A 14,866-nucleotide genomic window follows, 5' to 3' on the forward strand; every position below is an offset into this window, starting at 1 on the left:
AGAGCGAGGTGTCCAACTCATATGCCTACTGTGCAGATGAAGCAGCTCAGACCAGGAGGTGGCCCCAGGGCAGGGTTCTCAAGGGGCAGATGGGGGATTCAGGGCCTATCTCCTGCCTCTGGCCCTGGCCTCCCCCCTGGAAGCAGACCCTCCTTTGAACAAGGCCCCCAGGACACCCACAGCTGTTGGAGGAGGTCCGCTCCAGACAGCGTCACCTCCAGGCTCCCAGAGTGCGCCAGGTGCATGGCCTGGGGCGGCCCCCGTCTACCTGACGCTCCTGCAGGCATGGGGTCACTTACACAACTGCATGTGTATTCCACTGCATCCCTAACTCCGTCCATCAGAAAATCTGTGTGATGTTAACACATCTTCACAAAGCAAGGAATTTTAAACAAAGTAGCTCAGGGACCATGACAGCACCCAGAGATGGGGCGGGGGGGGGGGGGGGGGGCGGGGGCGGCACACAGTGCCGCTCTCTCCCAGCACTCTGCAAAGCCCATGCCGTGCGACCCCACACAGGTGAAGAATTCTGGAGGATGGATGGGGCTGCCTAGCCCCACGTGTCTATGCTTTCCTCCTATCCTTCCAAGCGCACGGGGCTGGTGGTTACTGTCTGGGAGAACACCCCTCTCCAACAATAACAGCAATAAAGTCCAGACAACAAATATTTAGGAGCAAAAGAAAGAAGGTGGACGAGCATAGAAATAGGCATGGCAGATATACAGAAGAGAACATGGCCACTGGTCGTAAAAAAACAGGGTCGATAAATCATTTTTCACAAAAGAAAGTGGAAAAAAGAAGACTGAAGAACCCTAATAGTTGAAACAACAGTCACAATTTACAAATGGATACAGATGAAGTTAATGAGTTGATAGGTCCATTTGAGGAATTTTCCCCCAGAGGAGCAGGGAGGCGTGTGTAGATCAGAGAGAAAATGCAGGCGCTGTGGAGGGTGGAAGCAGATGTGCCAGCACTGAGGCAGCGGGAGTGCAAGATGAGAGAAAAATAAAAACGCAAGGAAACGTTTGACCAACTGTGGAGCTCAGTTTCCAGAATGACAGGTGAGCCCCACGGCCTGACGGGCCTGGAACATCAAACAGGAGAAAAGAGGAACATTAGCGCATTACAGCCAAATTTAAGATTATCAGAGACAAACAGAAAAAATCCTTAAAATAATGACTACGTGAGCAAGCATGATGGGCTGGCATCAGGGGTCGCAGATGCAGGGCAAGTGCTCGGCACCCGCCAGTTCTCCCCCACGGCACTTTTACGAAGTGCACGGGAAGCCAGGAGCTGGTCTGGAAAGCAAAGAGAGATCTCATACTCTCCCAAGGCTGAGGTCTCCAGTCTAGCCGGAGGGGAGGCCTGTCCCAACCCTCAAGCATCTAAAGCCAATCGGGGACTGGCACTAACGAGCACAGTGCACCAGGCCCAGCCCAGCTCACTTCCTGATGATATCAGAGATCAGCTCCTCAGCCTAGCTGCCCAGCGCAGAGTGGAGCAAGCCCATGCTTGGTACAGGGGTAGGTATTTTCTGCTTCGGGCTCTCTGGTCTTGTACACAGTATGTGTAAGAAGCAAGAGATTATGACATATCATCTCAAGAAGAAACAGGCCTGCGGATGACCCACACGTCTGCGTTAGCAGCAAGGACTTTAAAAAAGCCATTATAAATACGTTCAAGAGAAGCAAAAGAGTGAGAGAACAGCACATTTGAGCAGAATAAAGAAAACTTCTCAAAGTAACAAAATTAAAAGTGCAACATCTAAAGTGAAGACTGATTGGATACGCTCACCCATAGGATGGATACAACGGAAGAAAATCACGGACCTCAAGGACAAGTCAACAAAATGATTAAAACTAAAGATCAGAGGAAAAAATGAACTGTGAATTACTTATGAGTGAATTTTCAGCATTTTTTAATGCTTATCTATTTTTGAGAGAGACAAGAGCACGAGCAGGGGAGGGGCAGAGAGAGGGAGACACGGATTCTGAAGCAGCTCCAGGCTCCAGCTGTCAGCACAGAGCCCGGCGCGGGGCTCGAACTCATGAACCCCACGATCATGACCTGAGCCGAAGTCAGACGCTTAACTGACTGAGCCACCAATAAATGGTGCCCCCAATAAATGAATTTTTAAAAAAACAACAGAGCATAAGAAATCTCTGATTTGGAAATATCGAGCAAACAGGCACACAATTGGGAGTCCCAGAAAGAGAGGGCAGAAGAGGCAAAAGATATATTTGAAGAGAGAATGACTGAGTATTTTCTAAAAATGAAGAAATATGTCGACCCACAAATCCAAGAAGCTCAGCAAATACCACAAGATAAATATTGACATAAATAAACTTAAGACCTAAAAATTTTTATCTAGTCAAATTATTCAAATGTGAGGGCATAATAAAAAATATCCTCTTACAAAAACAGCTTCAGAGGCTGACCAAAAAAGAGTATTGGGGGGTGGGGGGGTAGTTATTCAAATAGTAAGATAAACCTAGAATATTCTGTAAGCAATAGGAGAAGGGAGAATTATCACATACTATAGTAAAGTCTGTCACTATCTAAAAGGAGATAGAAAAAAAAGAAGAAAAAAGTGACAGCTAAGATCATGATAGAAAAAATACAAGTCAATACGAATGAGCTAAATTTGCCATGTAAGAGATTGCCAGATCTTTTACAGAACAAAACGAAACAAGCTATACTTTCGTAGATGAGACACTCCTAAATCAGAAGAACAACAAAAAAGTACAAGTATGGAAAAAATGTCACGTAAATACACATACAGAAATAAAGCTGGTTTAGTTACACTACTATCAGCCACAATAGACTGTCAGACGGAAAGCATCATTAAGAACGAGAGGGTCTCCTCCCATAATTGGTTCAATTCACCAAGAAGATCGTTATAAACATTCCAGCGTCTAATGCAATAGTCTCAATACATACAAAGCAGACATTAACAGACTGCGCGAGGAAACTGACAGATTTACCTCAACACTGGGAAATCTTGAACCACCTCCCTCAATTAGTTCGGGTTAAGAAGCCAAAAAAACAATAAGCAAAAAGAAGATCTGAATAATACAGCTAACAATTTGAACTAATTCATTCCCTGAACACACAGAAAATATTATGTTACTAAGAAGAAGAAGAAGATAAATTTTAAATCTCCATGTTTAGATATTTTTAGAGATACTTTGAACTAACTTATCGGTAGAGGAAATGTGGACAGTTACAAATTTTAAGTGCATATTAACGATCATTTTCTATACAGAAACTTGTGTGATGTAGCAAAAGCAGTGCTTCGGGGGAAATGTACAGCTTTATTTTTTTTAAGATTTTATTTTTAAGTAATCTCTACACCCAGTGTGGGGGCTCAAACCCACAACCCCAAGATCAAGAGGTACACACTCTACTGACTGAGCCAGCCAGGCACCCCTAGAAATTTACAGCTTTAAATCCACAATAAGAAAAGTTCAAAAATTAATGAATTAAATGTCTGAGTTTAGAAGTTAGGAAAAGGACAACAAATGATGCAAACAAAGTAGAAAGAAAAAGGTAACACAAGAGCCATAATTAACGAAACATAAGTCAAAAGTACAGAGAACACCAAAATCAGTTCTTTGAAAAGCCTATGAAAATGGACAAACTTCGATCAACTGATCAAGAAAAACAAAGAGCACAAATAAAAATCCTTATAAATGAAAAAAATTACATAGCCACAGATATAACAGAGATTAAAAAGATAATGAGAATGCTATCAACCAGTCTATACAAATAAATTTGAAACCTTAGCGGAAATGGACATAGTCACAGAAAAATATAACTTACCAAAAAGGACTCAAGGAAATGTAGAAAGCCTACATAATTCTATAAAGGTCTAAAGGTATTGAAGCAGCAGTTAAAGCATTTTCCCACAAAGAAACTCCAGGACCAAACAATGTTATAGGTAAATTCTACCAAATTGCCAACCAACAGATCACTGCATCATTATATAGGCTCTCTGGAGAGTAGAATATAAAGCGTATGTGCCGACCTGTTCTATGAGGCCAGTATAATCTCGTTGCCAACACCAGATATGGACAGTGGGAAAAAGTAAGCCATGAGTCTGTTAAACATATGGACATAGATGCAGAAACTCGATGGTCTATGAAGACTATACATGCCATTATCAAGCTGGGTTGTTGCCATGAATAGTTCGATATTAGGAAAACCTGCTCTATTAGCCAACTGAAGGAGAAAAAGCATGTAAGTATCGAAATAAGTGCATAATAAACATTTGGCAAAATTTATACCCATTCATGAAATAAATTCTTACCAAATAAGGAATCAAAATGTACTTCCTTACCAGATAAAAATAATACACACACACACACACACACACACACACACACACACACACACACACCTGCAGTGCCATGTGGTATAAAATATATAGGATTTACTGGAGGAAAAGCTTAAAAGAGAGAAGGAGCAGAATCCACACAACGCCCAAAGTGTGCATCATCCCACAGAGAGGTGTGCTTAGGCTGGGCACAGCCAGACTGGTCACACTGTGTGTAGCCAAGCTATAAGACTTCACACCTTACAGAGGAAGGACTACAGGTTACATCGAGAGAGCTGTGGAACAATGACTGTCCTGACCCTTGTTATACAGAGGTAGGATCTGGACTTCAAAAGCTGTGCTTCTGGTGATCTGACTCAAACACACTGAGCGGCCAACAGGGGGAAGGAAATTAGCTTCTGAAGCAGTTTTACTATGCTTCTCCTCAAACCCCAAGTAAACATTATCCTAAATAGACATTCCTCTTAAAATTGGGGACAAGGATGCCCACTGTCACTAAGCCTCATCAAAATTATATTTCAAGTATTAGCCAGTGCAATAAAGAAAAAGAAACTAAAGTCATGAGAATACTAAATAGGGAGGTAAAATGTCAGTATTTGTAGCTGATAAGGTTGTCTTTAACCTGCAGGCAAACCACTGAAAATGACAGGAAACGTAGTATGTTTAGTGGATATAGATTATTATAACACAATTACATTTTAATATCTCAACAATCGAAAATGTAATTATAAAAAAACCTACGCAGAGAAAACCAATGAAACTGAAAGGTGGTTCCTTGAAAGGCTCGATAAAATTGACAAACCTCTAGCTATACTGATCAAGAAATAAAAACGAAAAATTAGCAATATCAGAATTAAAGAAGTGTCATCACTTAGGATCCTACCAGCATTTAAAGGACAACAAAGAGATATTGTGAACGACAGTAGGCCAATGTACCTGGCAAGGGAAAGAAAAGGGACTACCTTGAAAGACACAAATTACTAGAAATGACAGAAAAGTAAATTAAAAATACGAATAGCTCTGTATCTACTAAAGAAATTTAATTCATAATTTAAAACCTTTCTGCAAGAAAATGGCAAGACTGGATTGCTTCATAGATGAATTCTAACAAACACTGAAGGAAAGAATAATACTAACCCTACACAAGCTTTTTTAGAAAACACAGGAGAAAGAGTACTTCTCGATTCATTTTGTGAGACCAGTATTGCCTTGATACAAAAGCAGACAGAAAGGTTATTTTAAAAAATGAAATCAGAGACTAATATTCCTTACCAACATGAGCATAAATATCTTAACAAAGTATTACTAAATCAAACCCAGTGTTACATAAAAAGTATGATATATCATGACCAAGTGGGAGTTATCTCAAGAACACAGGTTGGCTTAATACTTGAAAAATGTAATTCACCATATTAGGATAGGAAGAAGAAAACCATATAGTCATTTCAACAGAAGCAGAAAAGTCATTTCAAAATATTCAACTACTGTTTAAGACTCTTACTAAGCTAAGAGCGGAAGGGAAGATCTCTAACCTGATGAGGGCATCCATGAAACACCAACTGCTAACAACGGACTTCACGGTGGGAGACATCTGGCTGCAATCAGTAACAAGGCAACTGTGTCCGTCTCACCAATTCCTTCCAGCATTGCCCAAGAGTTCCCAGACGGTGCCACAGCCAAGGAAAGGAAATAAAAGTCACATCTACTGGAAAGGAAGGGGACATGATCATGCACATAGGAAATCCTAAGAAATTCTACAAAAGAAGCTATAGAACAAATAAGCAAATTCAAGTGGGTCACAGGACACAGGACGACATTACAGAACCTTGATATTTTCATATTCTGGCAGTGAACACTTGGAAAATAAAATAAAATGAACAATATTGTGTGTAACAGCACCAAAAACATGATACATTTTTACATGTGTGAAATGAATTGTAGACATAAATGTAAAAGCTAAAACTATAAACTTCTAAAAGAGCATTGGAGACCGTCTTCTTGACAGCAGGAGTAAAATGGTTATGCGTTTGGAAAAATATTACATTGTCCCCTGCTTTTCACCACACACAAGAATTCATTCCAGATTAAGGACTTAAATGTTTTTCTAAAACTATAAAATTTTATGTGGAAAGTATAGGTATCTTTTGGCCTTGGGATTAGGAAAGTTTTCTTAAGCCACAAAAAAGCACTATCAAAGGGGCACCTGGGTGGCACAGTCAGTTGAGTGTCTGACTTTGACTCAGGTCATGATCTTGCGGTCTGTGAGTTCGAGCCCCGCATTGGGCTCTGTGCTGACAGCTCGGAGCCTGAAGCCTGCTTCGGATTCTGTGTCTCCCTCGCTCTCTCTCTCTCTCTCTCTCTCTCTCTCTCTCTCGCTCTCTGCCCCTCCCCCACTCATGCTCTGTCTCTCTCTCTCTCTCTCTCTCTCTCTCTCTGTCAAAAATAAATAAACATTGAAAAAAAGCACTATCAAAGAAAAAAATGGACAAATTTGACTATATAAATATGAATTTAAAATCATCAGCCCTAAGGAAGAAAGTGAAATATAAGCGACAAAGCGGGAAAAGATGTATTTATATAAAACTGGTTTCAAGAATATATAAAGAACTCTGTGAATGAATAAGAAAAGAATGATCAACCCAATAGGGAAACTGGCAAAACACCCGAGTAAGCCCTTCATGGAAGAGGAGATACTGACAGCCAACAAAAACAAGAAGTATTAGTAATCAGTGAGCGGCACATCAAAAGCTCACGGAGGCAGTTGACAAACCTAAGAAGCCATCTGCTGGTGAAAACGTGGATGGGCAGGATTTCCTAGCAACGGCTGGAGGGAGTGTAAGTCGGGGGAACACTTTGAAAAGGGTCTAACAGTCTGCCTGTCCAGCTGACCATGCGTATAAGCTGTGTGCCCGTGATTCCACCTGTAGGCTTAGCACACTTATACCAGGAGCTAGGAAAGGAAAAAAAAAAAACAGAAGCAGGTTTCTATCATAACAAAAAGTCCACAACCAACCCAAAGGCCCAGCAAACGACACCGGACAAAGTATGGTGTGGTCACACCACGGATCCCACCGCAGCCCCCACGTTCACGCAGCAGAAAGCAGAGACCCCGGAGATGCGGAGGCCCCTCACGCCTTCCAAGAGAAGAGTCCCTATACCCCAGTATCTTATCAGTAAAGTTCATATGTAGCACAAACAAACCATACATGTTTAGGTGATTCACAAAAATCGAAACACGGAAGAGGTAACGAGATCGTGGCCCTGAAAATTCCATCCCCGGGGGTGGGGAGGGGCACGTGCCGGTGAGCCGGTGGACATTGTAGCTCCCAGGAGTCGTTACTTACTCATCTGCACTTTGAGCAGGAACAGTAAACTTTTAGATGTTGAAAATTTTGAATTCGGAAGTACACTTCCCAGTTTAAAAGAAAAAGTGAGCCTGTGGCAAATACTTCAAAGGGAGGGCCCCGTCCCCATCGCGCGGGTTTCATATGGGATTGCTGTGTATCGAATGAACAAGATTGGGCCTGGCCACCCGAGAGCCACTGGGGTGAAGTCCCACACCACCTCTGCGAGCCCTCGGGTCATCATGCGCGCCCGCTGTCCCCGGGGCCTGCTGCCGCTGCTTCCTCTCCAGGGTGTCCCCCCCGCCCTGCCTGGTTTCTGGCCTCTCCGGGCACTGAGAGGTGCTGGAGACTTCTGTCTGTCTCCTCGAACAAAGGATGGATTTATGTCCATCTTATTCGGCTTCAAGCCACTGCCTCCAATCACAACACTGCTTTATTCTTGGGGGTCTCCCCTGGTGCCCGTGCACCTGGGCGCCCCTCCCTCGGAAGCTGGTAGAGCTGCACGGGGGCTCCTGCCAGGTACCTGTGCGTCTGCAGCACAGGGCGCAAAGGAGCCCACTGTGAGCTGAGTAAGACTGCGGGGCACAGCTCCAGCCCCTCCTGCCCAGGCTGCCGGGCCCACCACTGCCGGCCCTCGGACCCCTGCCTCTCCGACTTCTAGAAAGACAGAGGTTTACAAACATCTCTGCCTCCACCTCCCCAGGGAGACGGACAGCGCAGCTGAACAAGCTGACCTTGACCTCCTCTCGCAGCCCCTCCTTCTGCAGCCTCCGCCTCAGGGGTGGAGGAGGTGGGGTGGAGAGAGTCACATCCTGACCACCCCTGGTCCTGTGCTCCAAGCCAGCAGAGGGAGGGGAGAGGCCTTTGGGGTACACTGACGGGCGAGCCCTGTGCCCTCCACACCTAGGTAGGACTCTGACACCGCCCCAGGGAGGGCCGGGCCCAGGATGCCTCCGGGCCCCTGAGAAGCCTGGAAGGGAAATGCTGGAGTGACCTGGGGGTGAGCCTTTGCTGGGCAGACAGCGGAGAGGGTGGGTGTCAGGCTGAAGCCGCAGGGCACACGTGGAACCCTGGGTGTGGTGGAGGCCCGTGTGGAGCCCGTGCAGGGCTGTGTCATCCCGTGCAGGGCCCATGTAGGGCCACGCAGCCTCCTATCCTGTCTCTGCAGAGACAGACAAGTGCCCCTGTCTCTGCAGAGACAGATGAGTGCCAAATGCGGCCTTGCAGAAATGGAGGCTCCTGCAGGGACCTCCCGGGGGCCTTTGTCTGCCAGTGCCCCGCAGGCTTCACTGGAGTCCACTGCGAGACAGGTAGGGGCTGCGCTTGGGTGGGTCCCCTGAGCGGCTGGGCCCTCACCCACGATCGCGATGCCCCGGACACCCCGGGCAAACCTGTTTTCGACAAGCCTAGACCCTGGACCGCTGAGAGGGCAGAGGGAAGGGGCTGGGGCCCATGGCCCAGCTGGACAGGCCCCCTGGTGGGAGGGACCCCAGGGCTGAGGGGGGTTTGCCCAGCCCCCCCACCTGGCATCTCTCCTCCGTTCCCCTTCCCTTCTTCCCGCTGTCCTCTCCTCCCTCCCCCAGACACCCCCTTGCGGCTCTGGCCGACTCTCTGGGTATTCTCCAGAGGTGGATGCCTGCGACTCCAGCCCCTGCCAGCACGGAGGCCGGTGTGAGAACGGTGGCGGGGCCTACCTGTGCGCCTGCCCAGAGGGCTTCTTCGGCTACCACTGCGAGACAGGTAGGGAGGTGGGGGCAGGTCCCTGCTCCCTCTCCAGCGGCCCCAGCTCCCCCCGGGAGGCTCGGGCTGGCCCCTCGTCCAGCCTGGACGGGCGGAGCTCACCACAGCCCCAGAGTCCTCACGGACGGCTCCTTACGGCTGGAGACGCTCCCCACCTTTTCCCCCTTCATAGGACTTGCCACTGTCTGGAGCCGCCTCCTCGATAATAGCCCCAACTTGCTGACCTCAGCTCTCCTCCTGGGATGGGTGTGTCCTGGGGGCACATCCTGGCCTATCCTGTTCTAGGCCCCAAGCCAGGCCCGGCCGGCGGCACCGCACTGTGTAGGGTGCACGCTGCAGGGCAGCGAGGGCTGTGCTGGGGATGAGGTGTGCCATCCACGCACTGCAGGGCGGCGGTGGGGAGGGGGCCCGGGCGGAAGCATGGCGGGACCGTTTGCGGCCAGGGGATCTCACCGCGCAGGCTTGGGGTGGGCAGGGGCACACCCGGAAGAGCAAGGTTAGTGGCTGTGACGGTGATAAGGGGACACGTTGGTTGTTTGCCATTGTTTTCCTGAGGCTCCACTGGGAACCTGCTGACCCCGGCCCTGGCCTGGGAAGCCCAGGTCCGCTCGGTGCCCGAAGCCCTGGCGCAGAGGGAGGCTGCAGAGGGCTGGGGCCCTTGGATGCCCGGCTGCCAGCTGCCCCCCCAGGAGGGGCCAGCACCGCGCTCGCCCCCGAGTCACCGCCTGCCAGCCCACCTTGGCTTGGAGCAGCAGTGGGACAGCCCGGCTCAGGAGGAAAGACACACTTGCCCAGCCCCTCAGTGGGACCTCCAGCAAGCCCCGCAATCCCCATCAGACAATGTCCCCTCCTTCACTTCCTAAATCCCTGCCTGTGATGGTACCAGCCACCTCCACCCCACAAACACACCCACACAGGAAGGACAAGGGTCCCGCTGGCGGAGCTGCTAAAACCCCAGTGTTCACCAATACTTTCCCTCTCCCAGTGAGCGACCCCTGCTTCTCCAGCCCCTGTGGGGGCCGCGGCTACTGCCTGGCCAGCAACGGGTCCCACAGCTGCACCTGCAAAGTGGGCTACACGGGCAAGGATTGCGCCAAAGGTGAGGTGGCAGAGGCACCAGTGTGGGGGGCGGGGCCTCCCTCACCCCTCAGAGGGCACAGGCGCCCCCGGGGACAGGCCACAGTGCTGAGCGGCCCCCCAGAGCAGAGTGTCTAGGCAGCTGCTCACCCGGGCTCTGCCCAAGAAGCAGGGAGGGTTATAAAAATACTCCGGGAGGCAAAAATGCAGTCGCGGGTGCGCACGCACCTGAGACCTGGGAGGCACTGGCCAGAGGCTGAGAGAAGAGGTCCATCGCAGGCGACAGGAGCTGGCTCCCCACCCCCGGCAGCTGCCCCACCTCCACCCCCCAGGGTGGCAGGCCCAAGAGCCACCAGGTGAGGTATCTGACTGGGGGCCAGGGCTTCCGTGGCCGACGGCTGACCACCCCCTTCCCTTGTTCTCCACCGAAACCCTGAAGAGCTCTTCCCGCCAACGGCCCTCAAGGTGGAGCGGGTGGAGGAGAGTGGGGTGTCCATCTCCTGGCGCCCGCCTGAAGGCCAGGCCGCCAGGCAGATGCTTGACGGCTACGCGGTCACCTACGCCTCCTCGGACGGTGCCTACCGCCGCACAGATTTCGTGGACCGGAGCCGCTCCTCGCACCAGCTCCGGGCCCTGGCAGCCGGCAGAGCCTACAACATCTCCGTGTTCTCCGTCAAGCGCAACGCCAACAACAAGAATGACATCAGCAGGCCGGTGCTGCTCCTCACCCGCACACGTGAGTGCCCGCCTGGACGTGCCTGCTGCCACCTGGAGAGGCACACTGGCCAGGCACCCCGAGGCACCACGGGCACCCTTAACCTGTTCCCTGGGCAGTGGCTAACAGAGATAAGAGCCGATGGCTTAGAAGTGAGGCTAGGGGAGAAGTGGGGGTCTCCCTGAGAAGGCACCTGTGACGAGCCAGCGCATGTTGGGGCGTCCGGGAGGCCACCCCAACATGCTGAGGGGGGAGACGGCAGCTCGGAGGGGCCGGGGAGGGAGCCTGCTGGTGGCGGGTCTAGAGAAGGGGGGTGGGGCAGAGAGGGTGCCTCTAGTGCTGTTGCAGAGTAGCTGGAAACCTAGCCCAGGGAGACCTCAGGGCCTTAACTGGCTTGCCTGTTTCTGGGCTCTACGGGGGAGGAGCCAATGGTGGGCAGGGGCCAGGGGACCCTGGGGACTTTGGAAGGGGGTGCTGGAGGCTGGAGGGAGGAGTACGGATCAGGCCGCCACGCCAGGTGCTGGCACAGGTCAAAGCAGGCGGGCGGGGCCAGCCACAGGAGCGCCGTGAGGCCAGACAGCCATGGCCCACCGGCGGGGACTCGGGCTGGGTAAGGAGGGAGGTGAGGACGCTCAGAGGCCTGGAGAGGAACTTAGCGGGAGAAGGGAGGGTGCCCTAACATCACCTGCCAGCCCGAGCCAGACACTAACCCTGAGGACATTGAGGGCGAAGTGAGAGATGAGATAAGAAACTCAGGACAGGTGTGTCGTGGGAAAGCACAGCCAAGAGGCACCTACAGCGAACTTGGGCAGCCGGAGGCCGAGCGAGCTTGCGGGGTGGAGTGGGCTCAGCCTGAGCTTGGCTTCAGGAAGAAGTGGCACCCTCCCCCTCCCCCATCAGAGCGGGGTCTCCCCAGGAGATCACGGTGGGCAGAGCCAGCACTGCCCGCCAGACCGGGCACCGCACCTGCCCAGGGAGCCAAGGGCTCCCCTCCCAGCTCCCGTGCTGAACCCAGACCCTCCCCTGCGGCAGCCCAGAGCTTTCCCGGCTTCTATGCCCGCTGGCCCAAGCGTCACCCAAACGTTCACTGTCAGTGACCAAATCAGACAGACACAGGGGAAGGGGATTCCCAGGGTCCGTGCATGTCCAAACGTGTCTAAATAGGCGAGACTGCAGGCCTCTGGTGGAGCTGACTGCACCGCCCACCCCAGGCTGGAGTCCGGGGCCTGACTTCCCCTAGTCCCACTGTGGCCAAGGGGTGCACTCAGCAAGCCCAGGTGGGCCCGCACCTCACTTGGGCCACCTCTGTGACCCCCAGCACACTTCCTGAGCCTTGTCTCATTGTCTCAAGCCCCTGCCCTCCCCTGGAGACGAGGAGGTGCCAGCATCAGCTGAGGGGCCCATTGCCCCCCAGGACCCCGCCCCGTTGAGGGCCTCGAGGTCACCAACGTGACAGCCAGCACCATCTCAGTGCGGTGGGCTCTGCACAGGATCCGTCACGCAACGGTCAGCGGCGTTCGTGTGTCCATCCGGCATCCCGAGGCCCAGGAGGACCAGTCCACCGATATGGACAAGAGCGTGGACAAGTTCACGTTCGGGTGAGAGTACAGGGCCGGCCTTCCCTTCCCTCGGGGCCCCAGAGCTTCCTCCTCTCTCCCTCTGTGTCCTTACCCTGCCATTCCCCAGCTGCCCAGCCTGCCGTGAGAAGCAGGGATGTGTGTGTGTGCGCTCCCCCCGCCCCGGGTCCCCCAGGCTCCTGCCCGCCCTGCCTCGTCATCACGGGGCTGCAGAGACTCTCGAAAACTCTGGGAGGTGCTGCCTCCCGCACAGGTAAGGAGGGAGACTGGGCCGCCTGGAGGGCAGCACGGCCTGAGTCACACAGGCCCCTCCCCTGAAAGGGAGACGCAGGGCACCCCTGCGGTTGCTTTACATTTTTATGCTGTTTAAACAATATGGTCAAACCTTAAACTGGGCACAGAACCATCTTATGCTGAATGATTACAAATCAGATGCAAACGGAATTACAAACTAGCTCCGAGCGGCTGAGGACTGGAGTGTGCTCGGACAGCCCGCAGCGAAGGCTCACACTCCACGGCCTTAGCCCCCAGCGGCCCCGCGGGCCTTCACCAGCCAGAGGGGCTTCCGAGACCTGCTGGGGATGGTGATGGAAGACAGGAGGGTGGGAAGGAAGACTAGCTGGCGGCGGCCTGGGGTCCCTGTGCCTGCAGCGTGCACACAGCTCTGGTAGAGGACAGGCCCACCTAACTGCCCACACCCGACAGCAGCGGGCCACGTCGCCAGATCAGCAGCATCCTGCCCAGAGCAGCCACAGGCCACGGCCATGGGGAGGGCTGTCCGGAAGGCAGGCGCTGCAGGGGTCGGGGCAGGAGAGCCAGGCACAGCGCTCGGTCCCCTCTGCACCACCGAGCTGTGTTGCTTCTAGTTTGCGGACTTTCCAACACCGTATTTTCCATGCCTGCTATGCCGGAGACAAGACTCTGCTCTCTTTGTCTCTTAAGTGTTGCTGTGACCTTTCTTGATGTACATCCTGCCCACTTCCGAAGAACAGTGTCACAAAAACACACGTGGGGCCCCGGGTGGGCACTTGGTGAGTCAGGGTCCCCAAGACCACCCAGCTCGGTGAGTCACTGGGGGCCCCCCCGAGACTCAGCACAGGCCGCGCTCCTGGCTGGGATTCACCACACAGAAATGGTAGGGTGCGCAGGAAGGGAGAAGTCGGGGGAGCAGGCCTGAGCTCCCGGGCGCCCTCCCTGTGCACTCACACAGGCCACAACCAGGTGCCTGTGAGAGACGCAGCGCCCGGGGTTTTAATCGGGGGCTGGGCACGGGGCCCCCTGGGCCTGGCGTAGATTCCGGGTGCCCGGGCGGAAGCGGGTGCTCAGCTCGAACCACGCCGCACAGACCGCACAGACGTCAGGGGGCAGCGAGGTCCTCTCATCCACGAGTTCCAGCCGCGGGCCACCTGGCGGGCGGGCGTTCCCGAGGAGGGCAGTGGGGCCTGCTGGTCAACCCTTTCTGCACAATGACCTCCAAGGGCCCTCCCTTTTCTGGCCTCTCCTGTCTGAACACCAGCCTGGGCACTACAGCCGCCGCAGGCAGGCGTGGGCTCTTCTCGACCCTTGCCCTGTTCTAGACAGACAGACCAGGGAGGAGCTCCCACCTGAGGAGCACACAGGTCTCAGCCCACAAATCTGGTCCTTGTGGAGGCCCCCCGGGCCACCTGCAGGACCACTCACACCTCTTCCCCCACCTGTGTGGGAGGAGTCACAGTCTGTAATGGAGTCTCTCCCCCTCCCCTCCCCTCCCGCAGGGCCCTGCTGCCAGGAAGGAGATACACCATCCACGTGACTGCCCTCAGTGGGCTCGGGGGACAGGAGCCTCCCACCGAGAGTCTGGCCTCGGCCCCGCTGCACGTGTGGACGCGTGAGTACAGTGGCATGAGCTCAGCTCTTAAGGGAACTTTGCCAGCCATCACCTCCCTCCAGCCCCAGTCCTACCAAAGTGGCCCTGGTGCCCCAGAGGTCTCTTCCCCTCCAGTGCCAGGGAAGGTGGCCTCCCCAGGAAGCCCCCTGCTTGCGCATTCAGCCGGCACCCGGATGCTCCTGGGCTCCTACCGGATGGGAGTCACAAGCC

At 52.8% G+C, this 14,866-nt stretch overlaps 1 protein-coding gene across 13 annotated transcripts in view; it reads left to right on the top strand.

Moving 5' to 3' along the window:
* Window positions 1–14,866, top strand: part of SNED1 (sushi, nidogen and EGF like domains 1) — a 94,274-nt gene that overhangs the window by 49,351 nt on the left and 30,057 nt on the right. For all 13 annotated transcript variants that reach the window (XM_047846422.1, XM_047846420.1, XM_047846421.1 and 10 more), the window contains 6 exons: window positions 8,877–8,990; window positions 9,307–9,420; window positions 10,406–10,519; window positions 10,937–11,233; window positions 12,627–12,810; window positions 14,544–14,656. In XM_047846422.1, the coding sequence (XP_047702378.1) occupies window positions 8,877–8,990; window positions 9,307–9,420; window positions 10,406–10,519; window positions 10,937–11,233; window positions 12,627–12,810; window positions 14,544–14,656 (936 nt within the window). The remainder of the gene's footprint in view (window positions 1–8,876; window positions 8,991–9,306; window positions 9,421–10,405; window positions 10,520–10,936; window positions 11,234–12,626; window positions 12,811–14,543; window positions 14,657–14,866) is intronic.

This window comes from Prionailurus viverrinus, unplaced genomic scaffold, assembly GCF_022837055.1.
Source record: "Prionailurus viverrinus isolate Anna unplaced genomic scaffold, UM_Priviv_1.0 scaffold_39, whole genome shotgun sequence".
Classification (NCBI taxonomy): Eukaryota; Metazoa; Chordata; class Mammalia; order Carnivora; family Felidae; genus Prionailurus; species Prionailurus viverrinus.